The sequence below is a fragment of the Bos indicus x Bos taurus genome, chromosome 22, assembly GCF_003369695.1.
Source record: "Bos indicus x Bos taurus breed Angus x Brahman F1 hybrid chromosome 22, Bos_hybrid_MaternalHap_v2.0, whole genome shotgun sequence".
Taxonomy (NCBI): Eukaryota; Metazoa; Chordata; class Mammalia; order Artiodactyla; family Bovidae; genus Bos; species Bos indicus x Bos taurus.
Genome location: NC_040097.1, coordinates 55,423,185 through 55,448,491, shown reverse-complemented (window position 1 = coordinate 55,448,491; position 25,307 = coordinate 55,423,185). Strand labels below are relative to the sequence as shown.

Sequence of the window (25,307 nt, the reverse complement as noted above, 5' to 3'; positions counted from 1 at the left end):
GTCTTTATCATGCCTGTGACCTAAATGAAATGCGACCAAATTTACATCAGTCATTAAAAGCAACAGAAAAAGTAATTTACTAAAACCATTGAAGGTGTCTTTAATGCTGGGGCTTTCCTTATAAACTCTATGACATCCTGACAATTGTGAAAAATATCTGTGCTAGCTATTATAGCCCATTAATGAGTTTTCCTCACCCTTTTAACAATCTAGCTACAAATACAAGACCCAGAAATTAAACTTTTGTAATCTGGATTTAACCTTCGATGTTTTTCCCCTTTCTCATATCTCATGCTATTAATGAGAAAACTCAGTGGAAATAATATTGATTGTGTGTTGCCAATCAGCTGAATTCTCTAACAAAGTTTGTCATTTCAAATGCTCATACACAAAAATACCTCCACTTATTCAGCGATCATCTTAGTCTTCTTTTTTTAAAATAAGCACTTTAGAACCTCTGCTGCTTCTGTGGCTTTCACCATCTTTATAATGGCATCAGGGTAAAGGTCACAGCTCAATCAATTAAAAAAATTGATTGTGGTTGGTCAGGGAATTGAATCCCAGAAGAAAAACAGAGGTGATGTACTATCTGCTACCTCTGTAACAGCACTAATTAAAAGTTTAAAACAAAACAAAACAAAAAAACTAGGTCTGAAGAACTGAGAAAAAGAAACTAGTCATGAGGTATGAAGATCTCAGAACGGATGCAAGATCGGTCCTCAGTGAATCCAAGCTCAAGTTTCAACTGATGAAAGGAAACCGAGACAGACCAACTCTAACCCTGTTGCCCTTCTTTCAAATGTGCCTAAAGCAATTCTTACTTTTTAAACACTTCCCATTTCAAGTTTTCAGCTTCAGATATGCCCCTTTCATGGACTTTAGTTGTCAAAACAAACAGAAATTTGAACGATGAAAATAATGATGACTGCTGTGGAATAAAATCCATCCAGTATGTTAGAAGATGAGTTCTTCATGATACTTTAAAAAGAAAAAACTGTTTGGCTATCTTTCAGGATGTTTGGTAATTCACTCACTATTGTGAAATTGGTAAATAAGCGGGAAAATAAAATATTGATCCTGTCTTGGCTTGTTCAAACTGTTCCTTAGGGTAACTAAATAGGGATGAAGGAGCAAAACTGTTTATAATAGTAGGCCTGCCACTAAATGAAGAAGGGATGAGACAATTAGCTAGGACATCACTAGTGAAATAGTGGGTCCAGACAATGAGGACAAATGGCAGCGAGGTCCACGAGGTGAGAGGCTGATGCAGTTCTGTGATAGATGGACTAATAATGTTATCCCAAAGGGGCCCAAGACGTTTGCTGACTAAAGGGCAAAATGCCACCCATGAAGGCTTCTTGGTAAAAATTCCAACCTGAATCTCCCCAAGTCTCAATATCTAACAGCCAAACAGAAAATATAGAAAACAGATGGGGAGGTATAGGAGCACTTAAAGTCAAATTATCAATGGAATCGACAAAATCTACCATCTGGAAAACTCTACAGGAGAAAGGACTTGGTTTCTCCAGTGGATCACTTGCAGGGGAGATAAAGGAAAAGAAGGCTGTGGGTGGGAAAGCATTTATGTGATAAATCAACCAAATGCAACACGTGGACTTTATAGGAATCCTTATTCAGACCACCAGCTAGTTTTTATAAAGGACAATGGGAGAAAATCTAATGAGTGAATACTGGATAATGTTAAGAGCTTATTCTTTTTTATAAGTGTGTTGTGGGTTTTTTTTTTTTTAAGAGAAAGTATCTTTTACAGATATACTGAATTATTTGTAGATATCATAATGTATAGGATATGCTTCAGAATGATCCAGTGGGAGGGAATGGGAGCAGAAGTTAATGATGGTGAAATTTGCATGACCTGTATGTGTAATCTCATTATATTAGGTTTATATATATTTAAAATTTTCCATAATGAAAAGTTTGAAAATTCAAGAAAGAAAAAAAGAGAAAGAAAGAAAGAAGGGGAAGGGTGAAGGAAGGATGGAAGGAAGGAATCATATGAACCATACAAAGAGCGGAGTCAATATTCCCTGCCAACAAGCATTAACAACATAAGTTCCTTTTGATAGGAGCTTCCGTAGAAAAAGATACAATTAGATTTTTAAAAATAGATAAAACTAAAGGTGACATCTGTAGTCCACAGCAGAAAGAACAGGTTTCAATGTAGAATTTTACTCAAGAGGATAAAGAAATCGGATAACCTCTACCACAAGACAACTATCAAATCCATTTGTCAATGGAATGTTTTAAAAATATAAATCTAAGGACACACACCAGAAGCCAGTATATCTGCAATAAAAGCAGAACGTTTACATAGAGAATTTCAAACCAAATACAGTGATCGAGCATGCTCCAGATAAGGTGAATTCTGGAGAAGTTAAAAAATTATAAAGAGTACAAGAACAGAAAAACAGAAATATAATGTTAAAATTTAAAAAATAAAAATAAAAGAACCCATCCCTCAGTATGAAGCCCTCTGAGGACAGAGAAACTTCTATCAAAACTCAAAATCCGAACACACCTGACGCAGTGGCTGCCTATTGGAAAGAGATGGGAGAAGGGTCTGAAGCTTCGCTGGCTGTGGGGCTTCCAGGGGATGGGAAGGATGCATGGAAATGGCTGTACCTAATCCATCAGTCATTTGGCCCAAGAAGAAAGATGGTTGATGTCAGGCTTAAAAATAAAGCAGATATCGGGGCCAGGCTTTGCTGCAGTACAGCAGGTCACCAGGGCCATGCCTTGCCTCCCCCAGCAATGGGCAGGCCAGCTTTCAAACATTCTAGGAAGCCAAGGAAGAGAGGACAGTCTGCCAGAGCAGAAATACTAGGCTCAGACCCAACGGGGGTGATGGTTACGGATGGGCTTCACATGGAAACAATTCAGGAGGATCGTTTGTTCAAGAAGTCAGAAACTACCCTGAATGCAGCCTGGAGGTAACTGGTTTGGCCTGAAGCATCCTCAGCGTCAGGAGTTATACAGCAGCAAGAGAGGCCAGAACAAGGTTGTGAAGCTTATTCTAGGCAAGGACCTGGTACAGAGTGACATCAGTGTTTCAATAGGCTCCAGCCCCCTGGGAATGAGCACATTCAAGAAGCTCCACAGAACACGCAGAGCAAGCACCAGACACAGCTCCTCTGTAGATGAGCTCCCTCCGTCCACCCTAAGAGGACCTCTTCTCTCCCCGACACACAGACAGGCGTCTGGCCGCTGCCCCGCATCCTCTCCTTCATGCCCAGACACGTGCACGTTTCCCCTCCCTCCCTCTTCTTGCCCACGCACCTCTTTCTTGGCCTCCTGCACGCGCTTCTCCAGCTCCTCAGGTTTCATCTTACCTCTGAGAGAACAGATTTGTGACACAGTCACACTCAGCAGTGAACAGACGTAGGACAGCTTTGTAAATGGTATCAATCCCCCCGCCACCGCCCCGGCCAGGCTTCTGGATCCTGTCCCCGTTACCTTCCATCTGTCTCCACAAAGCACACATTCTCAGTACCAATCCCAAGAAAGGAAGCAGACTTCTTCATGGAGTAATGACACTACATTCAAAGAGGCGAGGGGGAGAGAGAGACACGGATACACGGCATGAAAAAGGTACTGCTTATTAGCTACATGGGTGTGCGTCACACGGCTGAGCCCAATCTCTGGAATCGTACTGCCTTAAAACATAAAAAGCATTCAACTGAGCTCTGCAGTATGGTGGTTAAAAACACTGACTTCCCCTGGGATCCGAGAAACCAAGATTTAATTCCAGGTTTTCCCCTACAGATATGGGCCCTTGAGCAAAGAATGCATGCTCTCTGAGCCTCAATTTGCTAATCTATAAAGTGGCTATATGGGTCCTCCTCCATCTGCTTGTCATGGAGTTAAAATGGTTAATACGTGTAAACAGTTGGCACAGAGCCTGGTGCATGAACAAACTTGGCCACTGAAGGTTGTTGTTTTCCGTAACACTGAGGAAAAGTTTCTCTTGATGCTTCTAATAAAACTCAGTATTAATGGAAACAGAATCTAATCCACTGCTGACTCAAAAACCCTCTAAGGGGCGATCAAGACTCTGTCTCAAAAACTGTAATCACAGACCACAGAAGAAGCCGTTTTCAAGAGTGAACAATGAGTTATACATGCTGATCAGATACTTGACTAGCCTCATTTAATACGGACTATAAGACAGAAATTAGACACAAGGGAATGTGGCTAAAATCATAATAACGAAAGTAATAAGTTTGGGATTTTCCTGGTGGTCCGGTGGTTAAGACTCTGTGCAGGGGGCACAGGTTCAATTTCTGGCTGGAGAACTAAGATCCCAAATGCCGCATGGTGCAGCCAAAAAGTAAATAAGCAAAATAAAATCTTAAGAAGTAACACTCACTTACAGAAATCCTATGCGATGTAGCCCTGGCAGGAATGAGGCTAAGAGCTGGCTTTGGAATTAGGTCTTGTCTATTTCTTATTGGCAAATAGCAGTATATACTCTGGGCTGTTGGGCCTTTTTTCCTACATAAATCCAATAAAATAATTAGCACTCAAACACTGGAGATGTTTCTCTTTATACATCAATGTGGACAGGCGGTCAGTTAATTCTTTTTCACGCCAGAAAAACTGAAGGGGCTAAAGGACATTATTGTACCAAAAAAACCTTAGTAATTTAATTTGTAGGTATGAATACATTAAAGGAGTAGTCATGCCTTCACACTTAACTTGATGTATTCCCTCAAATGTGGTAATTTTTTCCCTCTTTTGTCAAGAGAGTTTTATGGAGAGCTCTTTTTTTAACTCTATAAAAATACATGCCGAAGTAACACCATCAGGAGAAATGACATCATCCTAAAAAAATTAATTTCCAAATATCGAATAGGACACATTCGAAATGCCTGTAGGATGCATTCATTTCAGGTTGCTACAAAAACACATGCATAGTGAAGAGTAATAATGTACATGAAAACATAGTTAATTCTCTACTTGCTACATCAGTCCACCATAGCTTAGGTGACAGCTAAGGTGAATTATTTCTCACCAGAGCCTGGGGGCCTCTGGCACCAAACAGCTATTGATTTCATAATGATAAATAGCAGCCTACCCCCACTGACATCTGCCAGTAAGGAAAATCACACTGCTTTGCCCCGAAAAATAGCAACATATCCCCAGTCAATGGATCTGCTGAATAAAAAACCTGTCCTCAGAATAAGAACAGCTTCTGGAGCTATTTTTGGGAATCTCTGGGCAAACTGGGAGTCCAATGGCAACCTCAAATGCATAAGGACAGATTTTTTTTTCAAAGCCTGAAAAACTGAAGTCTAAACATCTGAAAACATCAGAGGAGGAAAAGAACCTTGGAAGGGGGAAAAAAAGAAAAGAAAGGAAAGGGTGATGCTTCAGATATACCGAATAGTTTCAAGGGAAGGAAAAACCTAGAAGCCGGAGTTCAGAAGTAACAGCTGCATTTAGACACAAGAATGCCTGCTCCCTTCGAAGAGTAGTCAGTCCTTCTAAGATCCAGTCTCCCCCTGGGTTTCACTGTCCCACAGAAGGTGCACGATTCTCAGCAGGCATTTATTTCTATAAAGACAAGACAGCCAGTGCCCACATGATAGACAGAACTGCATGGAAATTTTCACTCCTGGTTCCAGAAAAGCTTTCCTCTGTGACCTTGATTTTCTCAGAGCACTGCAGTTTTCTGTGCTCATGGGCTGTGTTGTGGACACTCGGAGTCCTGTCCTAACATGCTGACTACTGCAGTGCTCGGATTAGCTTCAGGTGGTGGGGAGAGCAGGGTCGTGAATGTCATGCCTTAGGAAATGAAGAAAAGGAAGTATAGGGACTTCTCCAAGAGCATACAGCTGGCTTGATTCCTAAAGAGGCAGAGCCGGGATCCTGGAGACACCCTGGAAAGCACCTGCTCACCCCGTCAGTGCCTGCGATGGTCCTGAGCCTGGGGCAGCCTCACGAGAGAGCAGGGCCACAAAGCGGGTGGAGTGGGTGAGGCACCTCCAGTGCAAAATTTAAGAAGATGTGACCTTGAGACGTGTACTCTAGTCCCCTCACTGCCTCACCCCAGCCTGGACCCTGCTGGAGAGGAACCAGGACAGCTGGTTGCTGGCCTGGGAGTGAAAAGAGCTTCCTTCCTCCTCGCTTTTGAGTGGCAGACAATATTCACTACTTCATGCTGATTTCCAAAATGATTTGAATGACAAAACTAAGATTTCTCTAAATTTAAGGAATTCCCATGTGCTAAGTCGCTTCAGTCGTGTCCAACTCTTTGTGACCCCATGGACTGCAGCCCGCCAGGCTCCTCTGTCCATGGGATTCTCCAGGCAAGAATACTGGAGTGGGCTGCCATGCCCTTCTCCAAGGATTGAAACCAAATCTCTTACGTCTCCTGCATTGGCAGGTGGGAACTTTAACACTAGCGTTCATATCTAACTGCTAATCAAGCTACAAATGTTTTTTACTTTAATTATTTTTCTCCAAAAGTTCCCTTTTCTTTGGCTCCCCTCTGGCAAGGCTCAGACGCTAATCTACCAGCACCTTGGTCTTGGAGGTCCCAGCCTCCAGATTTGTTGAGAAATACATGTCTGTTGTTTGGGCCACAGGTTCTATATTTTGCTAGAGCAGCCTGAGCAAACCAAGACACAGGTCGAGTTTGGTTTTCTGGCTTCATCTTCTGCTGGCATGTTAGCCAAAGCATATATTTTGCCTCTTTTCGCACACACATCTCCAACAGAGATTTTAAAAAATACTCAGCTCTTGGTTTCACAACTCCACAAAGTTTCCATTTCTTTTCATGCCCAATTTGCCAGCTACACCTGTGTTACTGGTCTTCCCCAGGCATCATCTTCATTCTAGTCTTCCACAGAATTTCTTCCCCACTTCCAGGGCAATTATTCCATAAAAGAACTCTAGTACATTTTATTTATTTATTCTTAACTAATTTATTTATTTTTGGCCATGCCACATGACATGCAGGATCTTAGTTCCCTGACCAGGGTCTGAATCCACTCCCCCTGCAGTGGAAGCACAGAGTCTTAACCACCAGACAGCCAGGGATGTTCCTCTGGTATCTTTTAAACCAAATGAAGAATGAAAAAAGGCAAAAGTATCACTGTGCTGATAGCAGGGCCCTTATTTAATCAGCCTTTCTAGGCGGGGACATAGCAATTCAAATGCAGAAGGGACTCTGCATTTCTGATATGCTAGGGTTCCTCCACCTGAAATATCAAGGGTTGGAATCCAGGCAGGAAATTCTACTACATCATCATCTCAAGAAACCAAGCATTTCCCCTAGAAGTCCACATTCCTAAATATTCTTCTTTTGCTACAGAAAGAACATCTTGTGAGGAAGGGCCTGGGGAGGTAAGTTCAGAATCTCAGAGGAGATGACTCCTCCTAGCTGCCCCCAACTCAATGTCCACTCTGCATTTAGTGCTGAGCTGACCAATAGTCAGGCAGGACAGGGGAAACACATGGGGGTGGTCAGGTTCCTGCACAGATTATACTTTTGTGATAATAAGATAACTTCTGCTCTTGGAAGAGAGTAACAGATACAGGAAAGTTCAGTTGGACTTAGCAGAGAACTGTCAGATTTTGCCCATCTCATGTGTTTGACAGGAGCCCTAGGAGTACTGCAGGAGCTACAGGAGGGGACGTGGGGAAAAAGCAGTGGTGGGATGGACAGAGGCCCCCACTGGAACCACAAACAGGAAAAATAAAAAGCATCCTTTCCAAGTAAGACAGCATTTGAGCTGCACCCCATGTTGGTGTAGCTGGGTCGTTCTCTCCTTCTGAGCGCATGTGTGCTAAGGTGCTCAGTCGTGTCCGACTCTGCGACCCCACCGACTGTACCCGCCAGGCTCCTCTGCCCAAGGGATTCTCCAGGCAAGAATACTGGAGTGGGCTGCTGTTTCCTCCTCCAGGGGATCTTCCTGACCCAGGGATTGAACCTGTGTCTCCTATGTCTCCTACACTGGCAGGTGGGTTCTTTACCACCAGCGCCACCTGGAAAGCCCTCTCTTCCTCCTATTAAGATATACCATTTCTGTCTAGTATGTGCCAGGCACTACTCTATATGCTCTAACTCATTCGATCTCTGGTGATAACTAAGCTCACGTGGATGCTGGGTCGTTTTTATGGCTCCAGACTGTTCACCGCCCCCTGCACCCAGTCCCTTCTCCCGGCAGCTGTGCAGAGAGTCCCCTTAAGAGGTGAAGCCTATTTCCCTACTTCTTGGATCTGGGTTCCTATATGCAACTCACTTTACCAAGAAAGTGAGGGGGAAACGACAACGTGCCAGTTCTGAGCCCAGAACTCAAGAGGCCCAGTGTGTCTCTGCTGTTTTTCACCTGCACCGCTGCCATGACAATGCTGGGCCAGCCTGCGGGAGCATCCCTGTTGTCAGCCCAGCCCACCCACGCCCCGAGCAGCCATGGGCCAGGCAAGCCCAGCACTGCTCAGCTGTCCCCAGACCGGAGGGGCATGTCTGGCTAGAGCTGCATGCTTCTGGGTTGAGGAGCAATTTGTTACATTAGAGCTGACTGATACACTCATCTTTATAAATTAGGAAACTGAGTTACAGCAGGATTCATCAACTTACCCAGGTCACTCAGAGAGTAGGCAGTGGAGACAGGAACTGGCCCCAGGCAGCCTAGCCCCAGGCCTGCACCCCCACCCACAGGCTGACCTCTCACTTCAGGGGGGTTGTGGTGACATCCCCTTGTGTGTCTCTGTGACATCACTGTTACTGAATAGCTCCCTTTCCTAGAAGGGCCCTCGTGTAGGCCGCCCAACTCAGTTTCACAAGGAAATGGGAGCAGAAGACACAGCTGAGATCAGCAGCAATCACCTAAATTCTAATAAATAAGACACTCAAAGCAGAGATTCACAGAAAGAGGTGGCACTTTGAAATTAAGTCTTCTCTTTTCTCCAATAACGTTCCAGACTATAAATCTTGAATAAAAGGTGATATACAAAAGAGGGTGGCCAGGACTTACAATATCAAATGCATCAGAATTTCTTTTGGAATTAAATACGATGCTGTACATAGGTGCATGACTTACACACTGACAAAAAGCACCCTTGGGAGCCCTCAAACCAACAAGCCCTCTTCCATGACATGTTCATTTTCAGAAAATCTGTATCTCATATCAAAAATAATTTTTTTTTTTACCTCTGCAGATGTGAAAAGGATTAATCTTGGCAAGCCAGACAGCCCCTTTTCCTTAATATCAGGACAGTACTTGTATCTGGCTAAATTCATGGCATACATATTGGACACTGAACCACCTGTGAAAACAAAAATGGAAACATGGATAGCATGATGTCATTGTCCCCAGAGCGCCAGCCACAGTGGGGGGCACGGATGGCTGTGGGCACGCCTGTCTAATGACAAATGGCTGTCAAAGTCAAGGGAGCACTCCCCTCCCATTCCTTTTACACACGTCCTCATCTCTAGCTCCAGAAGTTTTGGTCTAGTCTCTCATTCTGGAATTTTTCTAAACTCAAAGCTTCCATCTATGGATGTAGGGCTGGTATCCATGTCTCCACAGTTAATAGTAATAATATTCTTTCTGTCTTTAATCAATAAAATGACAGCATGTGCTCCTCCCTGGTCCCCAAGAAAGACTGTAGGGGAAACAAAATACAGTTCAGGAAACTTCTCAAGTAAAATGAATTGATAAGCTTGATAAACATGTCATAGCCCTTCAAATTCCCACCAGTAGATCAATTCATTTGTGTTGGATATAAATCCAAAATTGTAGACATCTCTCTTGTTGGCGTGTATGTCATTTCTGTAGTTTATACAAAATATCATACTCTGGAGAAAGGCACAAACTTGATCCTCCCCAAGTAGCATGATTCATACCTAACTTCATGTCATGTGGAAATCTGCAGGGAGTTGTTCCTCATATTAAGGCAGGAATAAAATTGCAGATGCTTTAATGGAGGCAATAACTGATTGTACTTACCTGGGTTAAATATTCCATCCCCTTCTTTCCAGCCAATAAATTCAATCATTTTCTTCAGAACCGCTTCTTCTACCAACAGAAACACTGGGGACACCTCATACGTATAACTAGACAGAGATAAAAACACTCCACTTGTACGGCTAGAGTCAAACCATCCCTGTGACACCTCATACGTATAACTAGACAGATATAAAAACACTCCACTTGTATGGCTAGAGTCAAACCATCCCTATGGAGTCCCAAGAAATGCACATAGTTTTATTAAACCAAGTGGCTGCTCAAGTGTGGGTAGAGCCTTTGGAAATGAATCCTTCAGAAATGAAGAAATACCCAGAGACCGTGACAGTGCTGGTCATGGCTGGACAAATGCCGGGAGCTGGTGCGCTAGGGACATTAGCTACTTCGAAGTCTTAATTTACAGAAAACTTTTGCTTCCATTGGGAGAGATCAAAGCAGTGCATCTGTAGTCTTTGTATTAGCCATGAGTAGTGGCCATTTTGCTCTTTGGATGCTGTTTTGGAGGTTGGTTAAAGAAAAACCATTGTCGTGGCAACCAGGTTTATTAGGCTACTACCATGAGCTACCCTAGCAGCCAGCTGTAGAGCCTGGGTTTCCTCCACCACACTCCGGTGTTGGTACAAACGGCAACAGCACTATGGACATCTCTTACAATGTGGCAATTTGACTGTAAAGTGCTACCTGGATCCCTGCTGTGAAGGTTTGTGGCTGAGGGTTGGAATGCTGTCAGCAGGGAGCATTGCTAAGTTAACCCCTTTAGGCACGTCCTGTGGTCATCCACACCTGATGACTGGTCCATCTGGAGGACCAACTAGGCCTGGCCACGTGGTCCCGGCTCCAGAACACCCTGCAGGGCCAGGGTAGCTCCAGAGATCCATGGAGTCAGCTGGTGGGGTCTCAGAGCCTGCACCGTGGCTTGACTCCTAACTCTGCCCAGCTGTTTCCTTCCCCTCCAGCACCCACAGAGATCCTAAGGGTTTCCCTTAATAAACACCCTGCCCACTAAGCTCCATCTAGAGCAGCTGCCCAGGAAGTCCAGCCTGAGACAGTTACCAGGTCATTTTGTAACACTTCTTTCTTTCTCCAGAAAGCTGGAGGATGACTACTGTGTATCATCTCCTTCTCCAACAATTCTGTGATTACACTAAATTGAATCTGAGTAAATGTGTACTCTAAATAAGTAAGCTAAAGTAAGCTAAACAGACACATTTAAATTTATAGTCACGGAATTTAATGCAATTATGCTAACATCTAGAAGAAAAAAAAAAAACTTTGGTAAAGAAGGGAAAAAGAACACCTACTGTGTATCACCTCCCTACGTGCCAAGCACTCTACAGACATTACATCATTTTTCAACAATTTAGGTTCTATTTTCAACCATGTTTAGGAAACTAACACATACTAAAAGTGTGAAAAATGGGGACATATGTAAAAAAAAACATATTACACATAAAAGGGAAATAATTATTTCCTTTATAGTATGAAAAAATTACTATTAAATTTGTCTTTGGAAACTACTGCTGCTGCTACTGCTAAGTCACTTCAGTCGTGTCCGACTCTGTGCGACCCCATAGATGGCAGCCCACCAGGCTCCCCAGTCCCTGGGATTCTCCAGGCAAGAACACTGGAGTGGGTTGCCACTTCCTTCTCCAATGCATGAAAGTGAAAAGTGAAAATGAAATCGCTCAGTCATGTCCGACTCTGAGCAACCCCATGGACTGCAGCCTACCCGGCTCCTCCGTCCACGGGATTTTCCAGGCAAGAGTACTGGAGTGGGGTGCCATTGCCTTCTCTGCTTTGGAAACTAGCTCAACTATAAACCTGGAGGTGGAGGAGGGGGTGATACAGAATGTGCTCATGGCTTAGTGAGATTTTGAGGGGCCTGTTCAGCAATTTAATACTTCAAAAGCCTCTAAATATTTCAGTAAAAGAACCCCGATGAGGAGTTAGAAAAAATCCCAGGACTTACAAGGAAAGGGTCACGGAATTGTGTAATTTTACTATCTTTCCTACCACTTATCTCTTCTACCCATTGTAACCTGGTATCTGGGATTGTCTTGAATATTCTACAAAAAATCATCTGACGGAAGTCACCCATGACACCCATGTTGTTAATCCAGGGGATATTTGTCAGTCTTTGTCTTAAACACTCAACAACACGGGACTCTGGACACACTCTCCTCCATGGCCCCCAGACTTCCCTGGACTTTCTCCTCCTTCTCCCTCCATTGCAGGTGGGCCTGCGCCTCCCAACCAGGGAATGTCAGATGCCCTCAAGGCCAGGCTGAGCCCTCTGCTCGCCTCCCTCCATGTTCTGTCCTGCAGGCGGTGCTTCTCCCACTCCTGGTTTAATATTATTGAACATGTCTCCATCCTGCTCATTAAAATCACTTATTGGACTATGTATCAGTGCCTGGGACACACTGAGAGAAATTCAGATTTACTTGGTCTCTGTTGGGATTTTTCTTGGTTGGGTGGGGGGGTGGTATTTTCCTTTAATATTTTTTTAAAGCTCCCAGGTTGAGTCAAAGAGCAGAAGGAGTTGGGAAGCCTGACTTAAGGAATCTCATCCATGACCAATAACACCTAAATTTATAATTTCATAAAAATACCAGGATTCCAGGCCCATGTATATCTCAACTCTTCAAGAGCATAGCCTTAGATATTTTGAAATTACTGCAAACACAAATGCTCACAACTGAAAACTGAATTACTAGAAAGAAAGAAAGAAAACTGAATTACTGCTCTTGCTTTTTCCACTGTATACTTGAAAATTGTCATCTCAATGACTGACACGACCATCAGCCCAACTATTAAAGCCAGAAACTTAGGCATCAGCTTATAAACTTCCCTCCTGTTCCCATTTCCAAGATCCAGTATATTATCCAGGCTTTTCTGTTTTATCTTCCAAACACATTTTTTTTCTATTCCTACCACGTCTCTCTAAATCCAAGCAACTATCATCTCTCACCTGACTAAGGCAATGCCATCCTAATGGGTCCTTTCCAATCCACTTTCTATATTTCCAGTGATCTTCTCAATAAGCAAATGTCACTTAGTGATTTGGAAATCTTCACGGGCTTTTCATTGCACTTAGAATGACTCATGAACCTGGCCCACTGGGTCCCCATATCTGGCTCCAATCTCATCCCGACACCCCACACAGTTTTCTCAGCTTCCCCACCCCGCCTGTCAGTTTGTAGCGTGTGTCAGGCTGTCTCCTGCCACAAGGCTTTTGTATGTGCTGTTTCCTCCTCTTTTCACCCAGCTAACTTCCACTCATTCTCCACCTCTTAGCTGTCACCTGCTTAGAGAAGACTTCCCTGAGTGCACAACTAGGAAAAATTGTCCCATATATATTTATAGTATCATGTACCTCTCCTTCATTTGAAAATATGAGATTAATCTGTGCAGATCATTTGGATCAATTTGCATGCAACATCTCTATATCTAGATTATTTGCTTCATGAAGGCAAAGCTAATATCTGCTTTTACACAAAGAATCTCTCCAGCACCTTAGCCCAGATATGGCTTTTCATGCAGGAATAAATGAAAAGTTGCTTAATTGATTTTCTCATCTGTTAAGTGGAGAGAATTCCTGCCTTAACCATCTCACAGTAGCACTATCAGATCAAACTGCTCTTTAAATACTGCTGAGTGTCATAAGATGCTTCCATTATTTATGATGACACTGTACAAATGAAACAATTAAAAAGAAGTTCATGAAATAAAACTTCATCTACTTAACAAAATCTCTAATCCATATTCAGTGTAAAATTCCAGTAAAATGTACTTACACACTTGGGTTTAATGCTTCTGTCATAAATCTGGCCACCAAAGAGTAATAATCAAGTCCAGCATATAACTGGTTGAAAAATCTTGGATGGTCTGTAAATTGAAGCAGAATATTAATCCACACAGCAATAAAAAAGCAAGAAAACTATTGATACAGCAGTAACAAAAGTGAATCCTTCAGACAATAAAAGCAGCTGGATACAGAGGGTGTACAGTACACGACTCCAGTTACATGATGCTCAATCTGGGCAAAGCTGACTGATGCTGACAGAGGTGAGAATTCTGGGTACCTCTGGCATGGAGACATTGATTAGCACCAGGCTTAAGGAGCCTCTGGAGTCCCAGAAATGGTCTATACCTTGATATGAGTGATGGTCACTTACATGCAGATATGTACAAATTCACTAAGTTGAGCACCTGAGATTTGTCCACTTTAGGGAATGCACATCATATCTCAATTAAAAAAAAATTTAAATCTTAGTCATGTACAAGGGAACCAAATGTTGAAGATCCATCTCATAAGCCTTTCTACTGAACAACGTTTCTAAGCAAAACTTGAGCACTTTTTTGAGAACTTTGGTTTACTTATTTCATTTTCTTTTAATAATTTTTATTTGTTTGTTTATTTTTTGGCTGCAGTGGGTCTGTTGCTGCACATAGGCTTTCTCTAGTTGTGGCCAGGGGGGTGGTCCTCTCTAGTTGGTGCACAGGCTTCCCTCTGCAGGGGCGTCCTTTGTGAAACACAGGCTCAGGTGTACAGGCTCTGCAGCTGTAACGCATGGGCTTAGTTGCTTCACAGCATGTGGGATCTTCCCAAACCAGGGATTGAACTTGTATCCCCTGCATTGGCAGGCAGATTCCTATCTGCTGTATCACCAGGGAAGTCCTACCTGTTTCCTTTTAAATACAACCCAGACCCAAACCGGAACCCTGAGAAAGGGATTATTTGAGCAATCTGTCCACATATCAAAAAGCCTGTGGCTACATTTACCTTCTGAAATTATCCATGTCAATTTCCCTAATTTGAACACATTTCACTTACTGACAGGGTTCACTTCAGGCTCTTGGCAGTGAGTGGCCTTTTAATTTTTCAGATTGGACCGTTTTTTATAGTGCAGCTGGCATCCTGTCTATGGAGTAGATGTGAGTCATCGTGCAGCTTACATAAACTTTCTGATTCAACGGGCTTCAAAGGCACTTGCCTTTAAGACTTGAAAAACTTTAGTTCCAACTTTCTATTTTTTCCCTCCTATAAAAGGTCTCATAAAGGTTCTTGGCTTTACACAGTGTGAATATTCACACCAGACTCCAGGCTAAGAGCTGGCTTGACATTCTCAATCATAAGAAGCCCAGCATGATGAAGAATAAAGAGGCAGGGGGCCTATTTAGAAATGTGGGTATTTGGGAACCATGTTAGTGACCTCTCACAGCAACTCAAAGCATTTGGTGTGTGTTTTTTTTTTTCTCTCTCTCTCTTTAAACTAGTTCAGTGAAAAACAAGAGGCTCAAAAGAAAATGTCTTTTCGTATAAAACATGGCAAAGTTCCTCTAATCTGGCAAAGGAAACCCGACATTGCTACAAGTAATTTTAATAAGTTTTTTTTTAGTTCCGTGTTAATTTATGATTGATTTCCATGGTAACATTATGGAAAATATCCAGTAAACTGAAAAATCTACTGCACTAAATGTCATTCTGTGCTTCTGACATGCACTATAATAATGAGATATGTATCTCTGCTTTTGAAATGCTAACTGGGTTTTTGATACATTCACCAGACTTTCCTAAGGGAATATAAACCAATTATTTTTAGCCAGGATTTTATTATGTTCTTTCCACTAAATTTAGTTCAGTGTCAGAACTCACAAAGCATAATGCCTGTATGGTCTTAAGTACTAGATTACCTTTACATCACACTGAGAAATGCATATTCTGGAAAGTTTTTCCCCTACTTCTGAAACTTATTCACTGGGTGTATAGAATATTAGCAGTCAGTCAGAGTAGGACTTAAGCACAAAACAAATATCATGTTGCTGCATTTACAAAAGATCAGAGTGGTTAAGCATTATTGTACCTTCTGAAAGGTTTTTATCTCTTGATCCTGGTAGATGGGATAAAATAACTTGGTTCTTGCCAACTCTAAGAATACTCTTCAAATAAATCTATCCCTGTTTATAGGAAGGCAGTCTCTGGAACATGTTGAGGGGCGATATTCTGGGAGGTCAAGATTTAAAATCCTCACCAATTCTATAATCAAACTACCATTTGTCAGGTGGCACCAACATAAGAAATGATAAGTAGCAGTCATAATTTCTGGTCTTGGTTATAAATGGAGGATGGGGATTGCCGAGGAGCAGACAGTATTTATATAAGACTGCTTAACACCATCAGTTTTTCTATCAACCTATCTTTGGCCCTGACAACACATCTGTACTAGGGATTAGAGGAACCACTGTCAAAACCTCAGAAGCACTATTTTTCATCCAGGTTTCTCACCCATAAAGAATCTGACAGCCAGCTTTACTATGAGGTCTGTGTGTGCTAAGTCGCTTCTACTATGTCAGATTCTTTGCGGCCCCATGGACTGTAACCCGCCAGGCTCCTCTGTCCATGGGATTCTCCAGGCAAGAGTACTGGAGTGGGTTGCCATGCCCTCCTCCAGGGGGTCTTCCCAACCCTCTTCCCAACCCCATGAGGGATCGAGCCCACATCTCTCATGTCTCCTGCACTGCAGGTAGATTCTTTACTGCTGAGCCACCGGTCACGCCCCGACTATGGGATAAGCACATGCTAAAGAAAACGTAAGAACTGTCTGCGGCACAGATGAAGCGGGGAGCTCTTACTGGTCTTGACGCTGTAGCGTATGACGTCCTGGCAGCGCTGCAGCAGCCGGTGGTGCGGCTCTCCCGCGTCCCTCAGCTCCAAGTCGAGAAGCCGCTTCAGCTCTTCAGGGGGCCGCCACTCACAGACCTGGGGATTCGGCCACAGCACGGTTACGGGGCACTCACTGGAGCCAGGTGTGGAGAGGATGTAGGAAACACGGGCCCCACCCTCGTGAAGCTTCCCGACCAGTGGAAGAGAGATAGATGCAAACGGGCAAGCACCGGTCCCTGGGGCCAGAGCTCTGACATCTGGTAAAGCGGATGCTGTTGCAACAAAGCAGGGGACTCTGTCTTCAGTTTTGGAAGAAGTCCTGAAAGCACTGACATCCAAGTGGGACAAAATAAGACTGCGAAAGGTTGAGGGCAGAAGGAGAAGAGGGCGACAAAGACGAGATGGTTGGATGGCATCACTGAGTGAATGGACGTGAACTTGGGCAGACTCCAGAAGCTAGTGAGGGACAGGGAGGCCTGGCGTGCCGAAGCCCATGGAGTCACAAAGAGTCAGACGTGATCTGCTGACTGAACAACAACTAAAGAACCAAGCAAAGAGTATAAGGGATGGGGGTCATGCAAGGGGCCTTCTAGGAGGAAGAACAGGACAAGCAGGGGCTGAGATACAAGGGCACCCATGGCCCATCTGAAGAGAGAAGTCCACTGGGTGTGGCTTGAACTCAGAGCTTGGGGGAGGTAGGGAAAAGTGGAGCTGGAATCTTGGAACAGCTCCCCCACTTGTCTCTGTCCCTGGCCCCCGGCCCCACACCATCTGCTCTCAGCCTCGCAGTCAGCATCCAGAATGCTCCTCTTCCATCTTAGCCACAGGCAGCCCTCTGCTCAAATACGTCTGATGGCTCCTCATTTCCTTCAGAGTAAAAGCCCAAGTCCTTACAATGACCTGCACTGATCCTGTACATCTGTTTCCCCGGTGGCACTGACGCGCCCCCCACCCCACACCCTGGCCTCCTTTCTGCTCCGTATGCATACCAGATGCATTCCCACGTTAGGGTCTTCGCCCTCGGCCTGGAATGCAACCTCCACCCAAACCTCCTCATAGCTAACTTCCTCACTTCATTCAAAACTCTTCTCAGATGTCCCTCTGTCAAGTCAGCAATCCCCACTCTTCATTTAAAATCACAAGCTGTGTGTTACTCTACCTCCTGAAGTACCCCCCCCCCAGCTGTTTCTTCTCTTCCTTTTTCCATGCCCCTGTCACCTCCCCATGTAATTCATTTGCGACACACAATCACCATGAGAGCAGAGGTGTTGGTCAATTTTCTAACCACTCCCAAGGAACTAACAGAACCTGCCATACAAAAGGTTATCAACAGCATGTTGAATGAATGAATGAAGAGATAAAACAAGGCTCAGATGGTGACGGGCTTCATGTCACATATTACAGAGTTTGAATGTGGCTCTAAAAAACACTGATATGCTTTGGACAAGGGAATTACATGTGATAATATTAGTTTTAGACAATGGCTTTGATTGCAATATGGAGATTCCAAGTAAAATTGGAAATGAGAAGTTACTCTAATAGAGCAGGCAAGAGAGGATAGTGGTCTGGATGAGGCTGCCTCAGGAAGGAAGCATATCTGGAGATATTGAAGACGCGCCATCAATAGAACCTGGAAAGCAATAACACAGGAAGGATGAGGGCAAGGAATAGCCAAAGGCCATCTTGAGCTTTCCAGCCAGCACGTGGTTTCATGGTGGGTGGGGTTGGATGGTGAGTTTGGGGCATATTTAGTCCAAGGCACCTACAGGACATCCAAAGGGGGTGTAACAGTTGGTCTGAAGCTCTTGTGAAAGATCAGAAACAGAGTTGCAGGCATCTGTTATAATGTGACCCAAGTGACACAGCTCAGAGGAAACCTGTAGAAAGAGTAGAAGGTGTAGGTCTCACCTGGGCAGCGCCAGCACATAAGCAAAGGGTGAAGGGAATGAGCTCACTTGTGAGGTGAGGACACGCCAGAGAGGCAGGGAGCAACCCGGAAGAGTTCAGAGCTACTACACAAAGGAAGAGGGATGCTCGGGGGAGGAGACGGTCACCACCGTCAGGTCCTGCAGAGACGCCAAAGTAGACAGAGACTGGGAAGCACTCCTGGGATGGATCAACAAGGAGGTGTGCTTGGCAAGAGCGTCTGACTGAGGGAGGTGGGAGTGGAGGCCAGATTGCATGAGGCAAGGACGTAGGAGGTGAGGACGTGGAGGGAGGGGGCAGTGTTGAAGATCCTTAAAAAGTTTCCCTGTGGAGGGGAGGAGACAGACAGGGGACTCTCCAAGGGGTGGAGGCCAGGATCGGGGAGGCTGGGGAAAGCAGGGTGAAATATCAAATCGTGCGAGAGGTACGAAATTAAACTCTGAGCTTAGAAGCATGAACCATGGCGGGCAGAAGTCAACCAAACGGGGTGTGACCGTGCAAAGGAAGGACTATGAATTCATGTAATGTTGATGAAAAAACTTCAAGGACAGCAACACCCCACAAACACAAATCAGTGGTTGCCAGGGGCCAGAGGTGACGGCAGAGGCTGACACAGAGGCGCACAGGGGCATGTGGGGTGGCAGAACTGTTCGTGTTTAATTCTGTTGCTGGTTACGCGATTTGTCAAAACTCATAGAAGTGCACACCAAAGGCAGTACATTTGACTGAAAGTAAGTTACAGTTCAATTGAAAAAAAAGTGGCTGGGGAAAAGTGTCTACAAAAGAGGGGGCCAGAGGTAATCATGTCACTAAGTATGGCTGTGCTGTGCGTGTGCTAAGTCGCTTCAGTCGTGTCTGACTCTTTGCGACCCTATGGATGTAGCCCGCCAGGCTCCTCTGTCTTTGGGATTCTCCAGGCAAGAATACTGAAGAGGGTAGCCATGCCCTCCTCCAGGGGCTCTTCCTGACTCAGGAACTGAACTTGAGTCTCTTATATCTCCTGCATTGGCAGGCAGGCTCTTTACCACTATCACCACGGAAGCCCATCATTAAGTATGGGGACCCATCCTATCCTCAGGCCACCTTTGAAAGGGGATGTGTTGAATCTCTGACCAAGTAGGCTAAGTCAGCAGCATAAAAACTTCACCTCCCTCTCCCAACTCCAACATAACAATCCAGCTTCACATGGATGCATGTCCCTGCATGACTGCTGCTGCTGCCAAGTCGCTTCAGTCGTGTCCGACTCTTTGGGACCCCATGGACTGCAGCCCACCAGGCTCCCCCGTCCCTGGGATTCTCCAGGCAAGAACACGGAGTGGGTTGCCATTTCCTTCTCCACCCTGCATGACTACCATATTGCAATGGGCTTGGGGCCACTGAGTTGATAACTTAGGATTTTAAGCCCACCCTTCTCATCCTATCTCCCATCACTGTCCTGTATGAGCCCTTCTTTCCACATGAAGGGCCCCTTGGTGTAATAAATACCTTGCCCTATTATAACTCTCTTCCCCTCATTCACCTTCCACTTTCAGCAACACACCTGAGCCCACTTCTCTCTACCCATCAAAATCTTACTCCAGGAACTTCCCTGGCAGCCCAGTGGCTAAGACTCCATGCTCCCAACGTAGGGACTTGGGCTCAATCCCTGGTTGGGGAACTAGATCCCTCATGCTGCAGATAAGACCAGACACAGCCAAATAAAAAACAACAACAAACACCTATTTCATCCTCAGATTCTGCATCAAAGTCCAAGGTGTCCCCTTCTCAGTGAGATCTACCCAAAATCTGCCCAAACCACACAGCATTTATCACCTTCTTATTGGGACCCCCTGTTTTTTATTCTGATTCTGTTCAAAGCTGAGCCTTTATCTTACTTTGCTTTATATCCCCCAGGGCTGAATATAATGTTTTATCCTTAGCTAGACTCAGTTAATATTTAATGACTGAATAAAGGCCAATATAAAAAATTTCCAGGGGAGTACTGTACCCCATCCAAAGTAAAGCAGGTCCAAACATTCCCCGGGTACAGCTAAGACGGGAGAAAACTCAATTATAAGCACAAAATTAGGAAATACCTTCAGTGATTTGAAATATGAAAGGTGATCAGTGTGATAGCTATTAATTGTGAGATTCTGAGAAACACAGGGAGAAGCCATGAAAAGCACAGACTCTGCAACCAGCCTGGATTCTGGCGCCAGCCCCAAGATCCGATGGCATGTTCTTTGGGGAAACATCCTTGGCATCTGGTGCCACGCTTTGCCCCTCGTCTCTAAAATGGAGTTGATCGATAGTACTGGCATCTTAGGTGTCTTTACAGATTCAGTACACAAATACATGGGTTACATACACAAACACTTACGGAGTAGCTCTTAGAATATCAATTGGCACAAAGTAATTACTATTAAGAACAGATGTCATCAGTGGTGATTCCAGTATCAATTTGCGTCTGAATTTGAAAGCTAGAACTGGTCACTGGTACCAGTCAGAAAAGTCAGACTTAGCAACCCAAGATTTCCAGTCTAAGCTCAGACAAACTGCTAGTAAAGTCCCTCAGATAAATTTAAAAACTTTTCACACTTTTTCTACCTTCTGCTTGATTTCACTAGCAACATAAAGAATATGTGCCAGACAATGGAAAGCGGGTGTGTGCTGGAGACTATAGAAATCAGATCATCGGTTGATTTATAATTTGTATCATCATCTGGGGCAGAAAGGTTCATCCTGTGCTTCCCAACCTTACCTGGTTAAACTCTGGGTCTTGGCCAGTCTCCCCACACTTGCTGGCTGCTTTCCGGGAAAGCAGAAACTGGATGGGGGTCTGGAAGCTGAGGTGGGGTGGGAGAGTGGGTACCAACTTTGGTATCTGGGCATCCCCTTGAAACAAAAGTACACAGGAAATGAAAGCGTGATTCCTCTTCCCCTTACATCTAGCCATCCAGGGGTGGAGAAAACCTAGCAGTCCCATCCTCACGGTTTCTCACAGGCTTTCACGTTTACCTTCTCATTGATGTCTGTAGCCTTCAAAACCACCTCTTCCATTATTAGTCTACAGGCATCTTCCACAAATTTTTCTCCTGCTTTTACATCTGTTGCGGGGCCGTTCAGTATGACTCCATCCACGAGAACCACGTTCTTCCTGCTTGGAACCATCTCTTGTGGACTGATATCTCCTGGAAGCACACAATCAAACCATGTGTTAGAGAGAATCTTATTCCAGCACAAAGCAAAGCATGGAGGAAACGGCTTGCGATCCCACCTTCAGAGGGCGTCCCTTCATTTGATACGTCTGAGGCACTGAAGCTAACAGCTTCTTAATGGTGCCCAGTGATACGACAGAGTTAAAGAAAGCAAGCTCCATTTTCCATTCCTGCAGCATCTTTTGTTTAGCACCAGGGAGCATGCAGGAGTTCAAGCAATGTAAATTCAACCCATTTTATTCACTCGTACAAACATCTTTCAGACATGTGCAAAAATGATCTTTGTAAACACAAGCCCATGTCTGTTTCATGAACACACACACTCCCTTGTAATTTAAGGACGACTGTATATTTCCTTTCATAAGTCACTCCCAGAGAAGAAGAAGAAATGTCAGTGTGTCTCTTCTTTTGATTTTACATTTTAAGCCTGTGATTAAATGCTCCCTTGCTGTGTCTCTGAAAGCCCCCCGTTAAATATACTTGGCCATTTCCTACTGGGAGGAGGAGAAAACAGAGCAGCGGGAAGGTTCCTGTAAGCAGTATCTCACACTTTGAAACTTCTCAAACTTGCAATTTAGGCAGGAGGATGGAACAGAACACTTTCAGGACTGGACAGCTGCGGGCCCGTGACTAAAGGTTAAAAGTCAATGTGGAAATCTATATCTGAGACTAAAGGTTACTGCCTACCCAAAATAGCTCCCCTCCAAATTAATGCTGGCAACTTAATCCAGATATTCAACCAATATTCTGCCTCAAGCTCTGATTCAATCGTATGCTCTCTTTCTAATTAGTATCTCTTTCCTCCTTATTATATTCAATAACTTGCAAAAAGTTACACAAACAATTTTTAAATATTTTTCAGTGCCTCGCCAAGCATAGCATCTCCCTTAAACACACTGATGGGTCTGTGTGTATTTCAGATATTTTTATACCTACCGAGGGTTCTAGCAGCATTTACATTTATTATGCCCTTTAATTCTATGACTGGCAAACTCTAATGGTGTCCATAGGCAGATAAAAACGTCGCGGGAAGATTCTCCAGTTCGAGAATGATAGAATCTGTAGCAAACGATTGATCTTTTATCCTCAGACTGAGGGGTAAACCAGTCAGAGCTCTCACAATGAATCTCAGCTTCATCCTTAGCTTTAACTTGTCTTCCACTTGGAAAGATGTATCTAATATAGTTTAGGGCCAAATGGTGAAGGCCTAGAATTGAGCTGTTGGATGGAAGTGCTTACCACTCAAGGCACTTTCCTCCCCGCCAAATTTTAGGTCCTAAAAATAAATTGGAAAAGAGGGCAATTATTCAGGGAACCCTGGTTATGTCAGTAGGCAGTGCTATTATTAAGCACACAGAAAAGGTCTGATTTTTTTCTAACCTCATTAGTGGGATTTCAGGTTTCTATTGCCCAGGGAATAGCAGCCACTCTGTAGGCCTCTAAGAGTCTCTCTCTTTCTCTCCCTCTCTGTTTCTCTCACACATACACACAATGTCAAACACCCGGTTGCGACCAAAATAGCAGAGAAATTGAAATTAAAATTGTCTCTTGCTCCACAGCCATCAATTGTAGAAATCTATAATTTCTATATTGATTTTGAACAATTCTATAGGAGAAAAATCCTACTTAAAAAACTATAAAGGTTTGGGTATAGATTATGCATCTTTTCTTGATGTTTTAATTCTACAACAAGATGTGATCATGTGCCTCTCCTCCCCGACCCCGCCACATTGTCACACTGGCCCAGACTGGAAAAGACCCTCTGGAGACTGAACAGTCAGTCAAGCTGTGCTCTTCTGGAGAGGCACGTCAGGACTCTATCTGCTAGAGTTGACAGCAGTAAATACTCAAGCCTTCTATGAGAAGAAAGCTCCAGGAAGAATATACCCAGAATCTGTCTGCTCTTCAGTGCTCCCTCCCTTATCACCATCAAACACTTGGCCTCATTTTCCAATGAACCCTCCAGCTGCCACCCTGCCCCATGTACTGTGAAGACAATTCTAAGGAAGGCAGCTCCCATGTTTCTTCAAAAAGCTAAGTCAGCTCACATCATGACTCCTGTTCAAACCATTCAATGACTCTTTATCAAGTTAAAAGTCAAAGTCCTGAAAATGACGTCTAAGGCTTTAAATGAGCTCCTTCCCCCATTATCTCTTGGCCGTCAAACCACTTCTCTAATCCTGCCCTCCAGAATTAGTGCCCTCCTGCCCACTCACTGTGGCCGCCTCACTCGTCCTTGACTCTTTCCTTCAACACCAGTTTCTCAGCGAGGTGTCCGCACTGACCTCATTTCACACTGCACCCACTCCTCTCTCCCACGCTTTTCTCTGCTTTATTTGACTCCAGAGTGGTAACCACCCTGTGACATATTATATGTATAATATTTATTTACTTACTTGTTTAAATACTGTCTTTGCAACAGAGATTATGCTGTATGGGAAGGATCCAGTTCCTGTCAGCTGATGTCTGTTTCAGGGCACCCAAAAGTGCCTGTCAGATTGGAAGAGTTCCATAAACATTTTTTGGTTACTAGATAAAAGAAGTCCGGGACCCTGGCTCCTTCAACCAGCCAGCGACCGTGTCCCCTCCTCTGAGAGGCCACTGCAGGTTGCCAGCTCTAACCAAGTAGGAGACGCCTTTGGTAGGAATAGGGCAGACACAGAACTCAATTCATGGACTAGAAAGGACCAGAAGGGGCTGAAAGAGGGACCCGGGGAACAGGGTCGATGAGGCAAAACTGAGTGTGCAGTCTGGGTCGTCAAGGGGAACTACGGGTGAGAGGCTTCCACTCTCCTCACCATGTGTTCTTTTCACCAAGGCCACTTTCTTTCCCTTCTCCCTCCTTTTCTGCTTTGTAGGCTTCTGATGTCTGAAGGTCAGTCCATCACAAGTCTCACTCCAGGAACCACACTGCCAAATGTGGAAACCAGTCAATCCCCAAACATTCAGACTTCTTTATGTCCACCGATTCCTCAACTCCATACTTTCCAAACTCCTGTCTATATAATTAGCTCAACTTCTGGTTTGTTTGAAAAGATGCACCCTTCTTCCTTGCTGAACAAATCATTAAGTGAAAGTATTAGTCACTCAGTCGTGTCCAGCTCTTTACGACCCCATGGACTGTAGCCGACCAGGCTCCTCTGTCCACGGAGTTCTCCTGGCAAGAATACTGGAATGGGTAGCCATTCCCTTCTCCAGGGGATCTTCCCAACCCAGGGGTCAAACTTGGGTCTCCTGCATTGCAGGCAGATTCTGTACCATCTGAGCCACCAGGGAAGCCCAAATGATAAGTTCAGCTTCAAATACTATTTCAGAGTTTCATAGGATTAAATGAATTAATGCAGATGAAGACCTAAGACCTAAAGCAAAGCCTGGCAAAGAGTGGGCTCTCAGTAAACATTAGAAATATTAGCTAACTCAGTAAGTGTTAGGTAACAGCAGTAGGCAATTAAAACTATTTATTAAATACATAAATAAACAGGAGTAATTACATGTGACAGTAAGCTATGACAAGGGAAAGGG

General features: G+C 44.2%; 1 protein-coding gene across 3 annotated transcripts in view; it reads right to left on the bottom strand.

The window, feature by feature from the left end:
* The window catches only part of GADL1 (glutamate decarboxylase like 1), a 194,252-nt gene that overhangs the window by 133,109 nt on the left and 35,836 nt on the right, over window positions 1-25,307 (bottom strand). For 2 of the 3 annotated variants that reach the window (XM_027523277.1, XM_027523276.1), the window contains exons 2-8: window positions 21,586-21,758; window positions 16,632-16,758; window positions 13,793-13,883; window positions 9,978-10,084; window positions 9,179-9,294; window positions 3,475-3,554; window positions 3,298-3,352 (exon numbers count right to left, since the gene is read on the bottom strand). In XM_027523277.1, the coding sequence (XP_027379078.1) occupies window positions 3,298-3,352; window positions 3,475-3,554; window positions 9,179-9,294; window positions 9,978-10,084; window positions 13,793-13,883; window positions 16,632-16,758; window positions 21,586-21,758 (749 nt within the window). Of the gene's footprint in view, window positions 1-3,297; window positions 3,353-3,474; window positions 3,555-9,178; window positions 9,295-9,977; window positions 10,085-13,792; window positions 13,884-16,631; window positions 16,759-21,585; window positions 21,759-22,721; window positions 23,018-25,307 lie in introns of those variants that run through there. The other variant, XM_027523278.1, reaches the window with a different exon arrangement.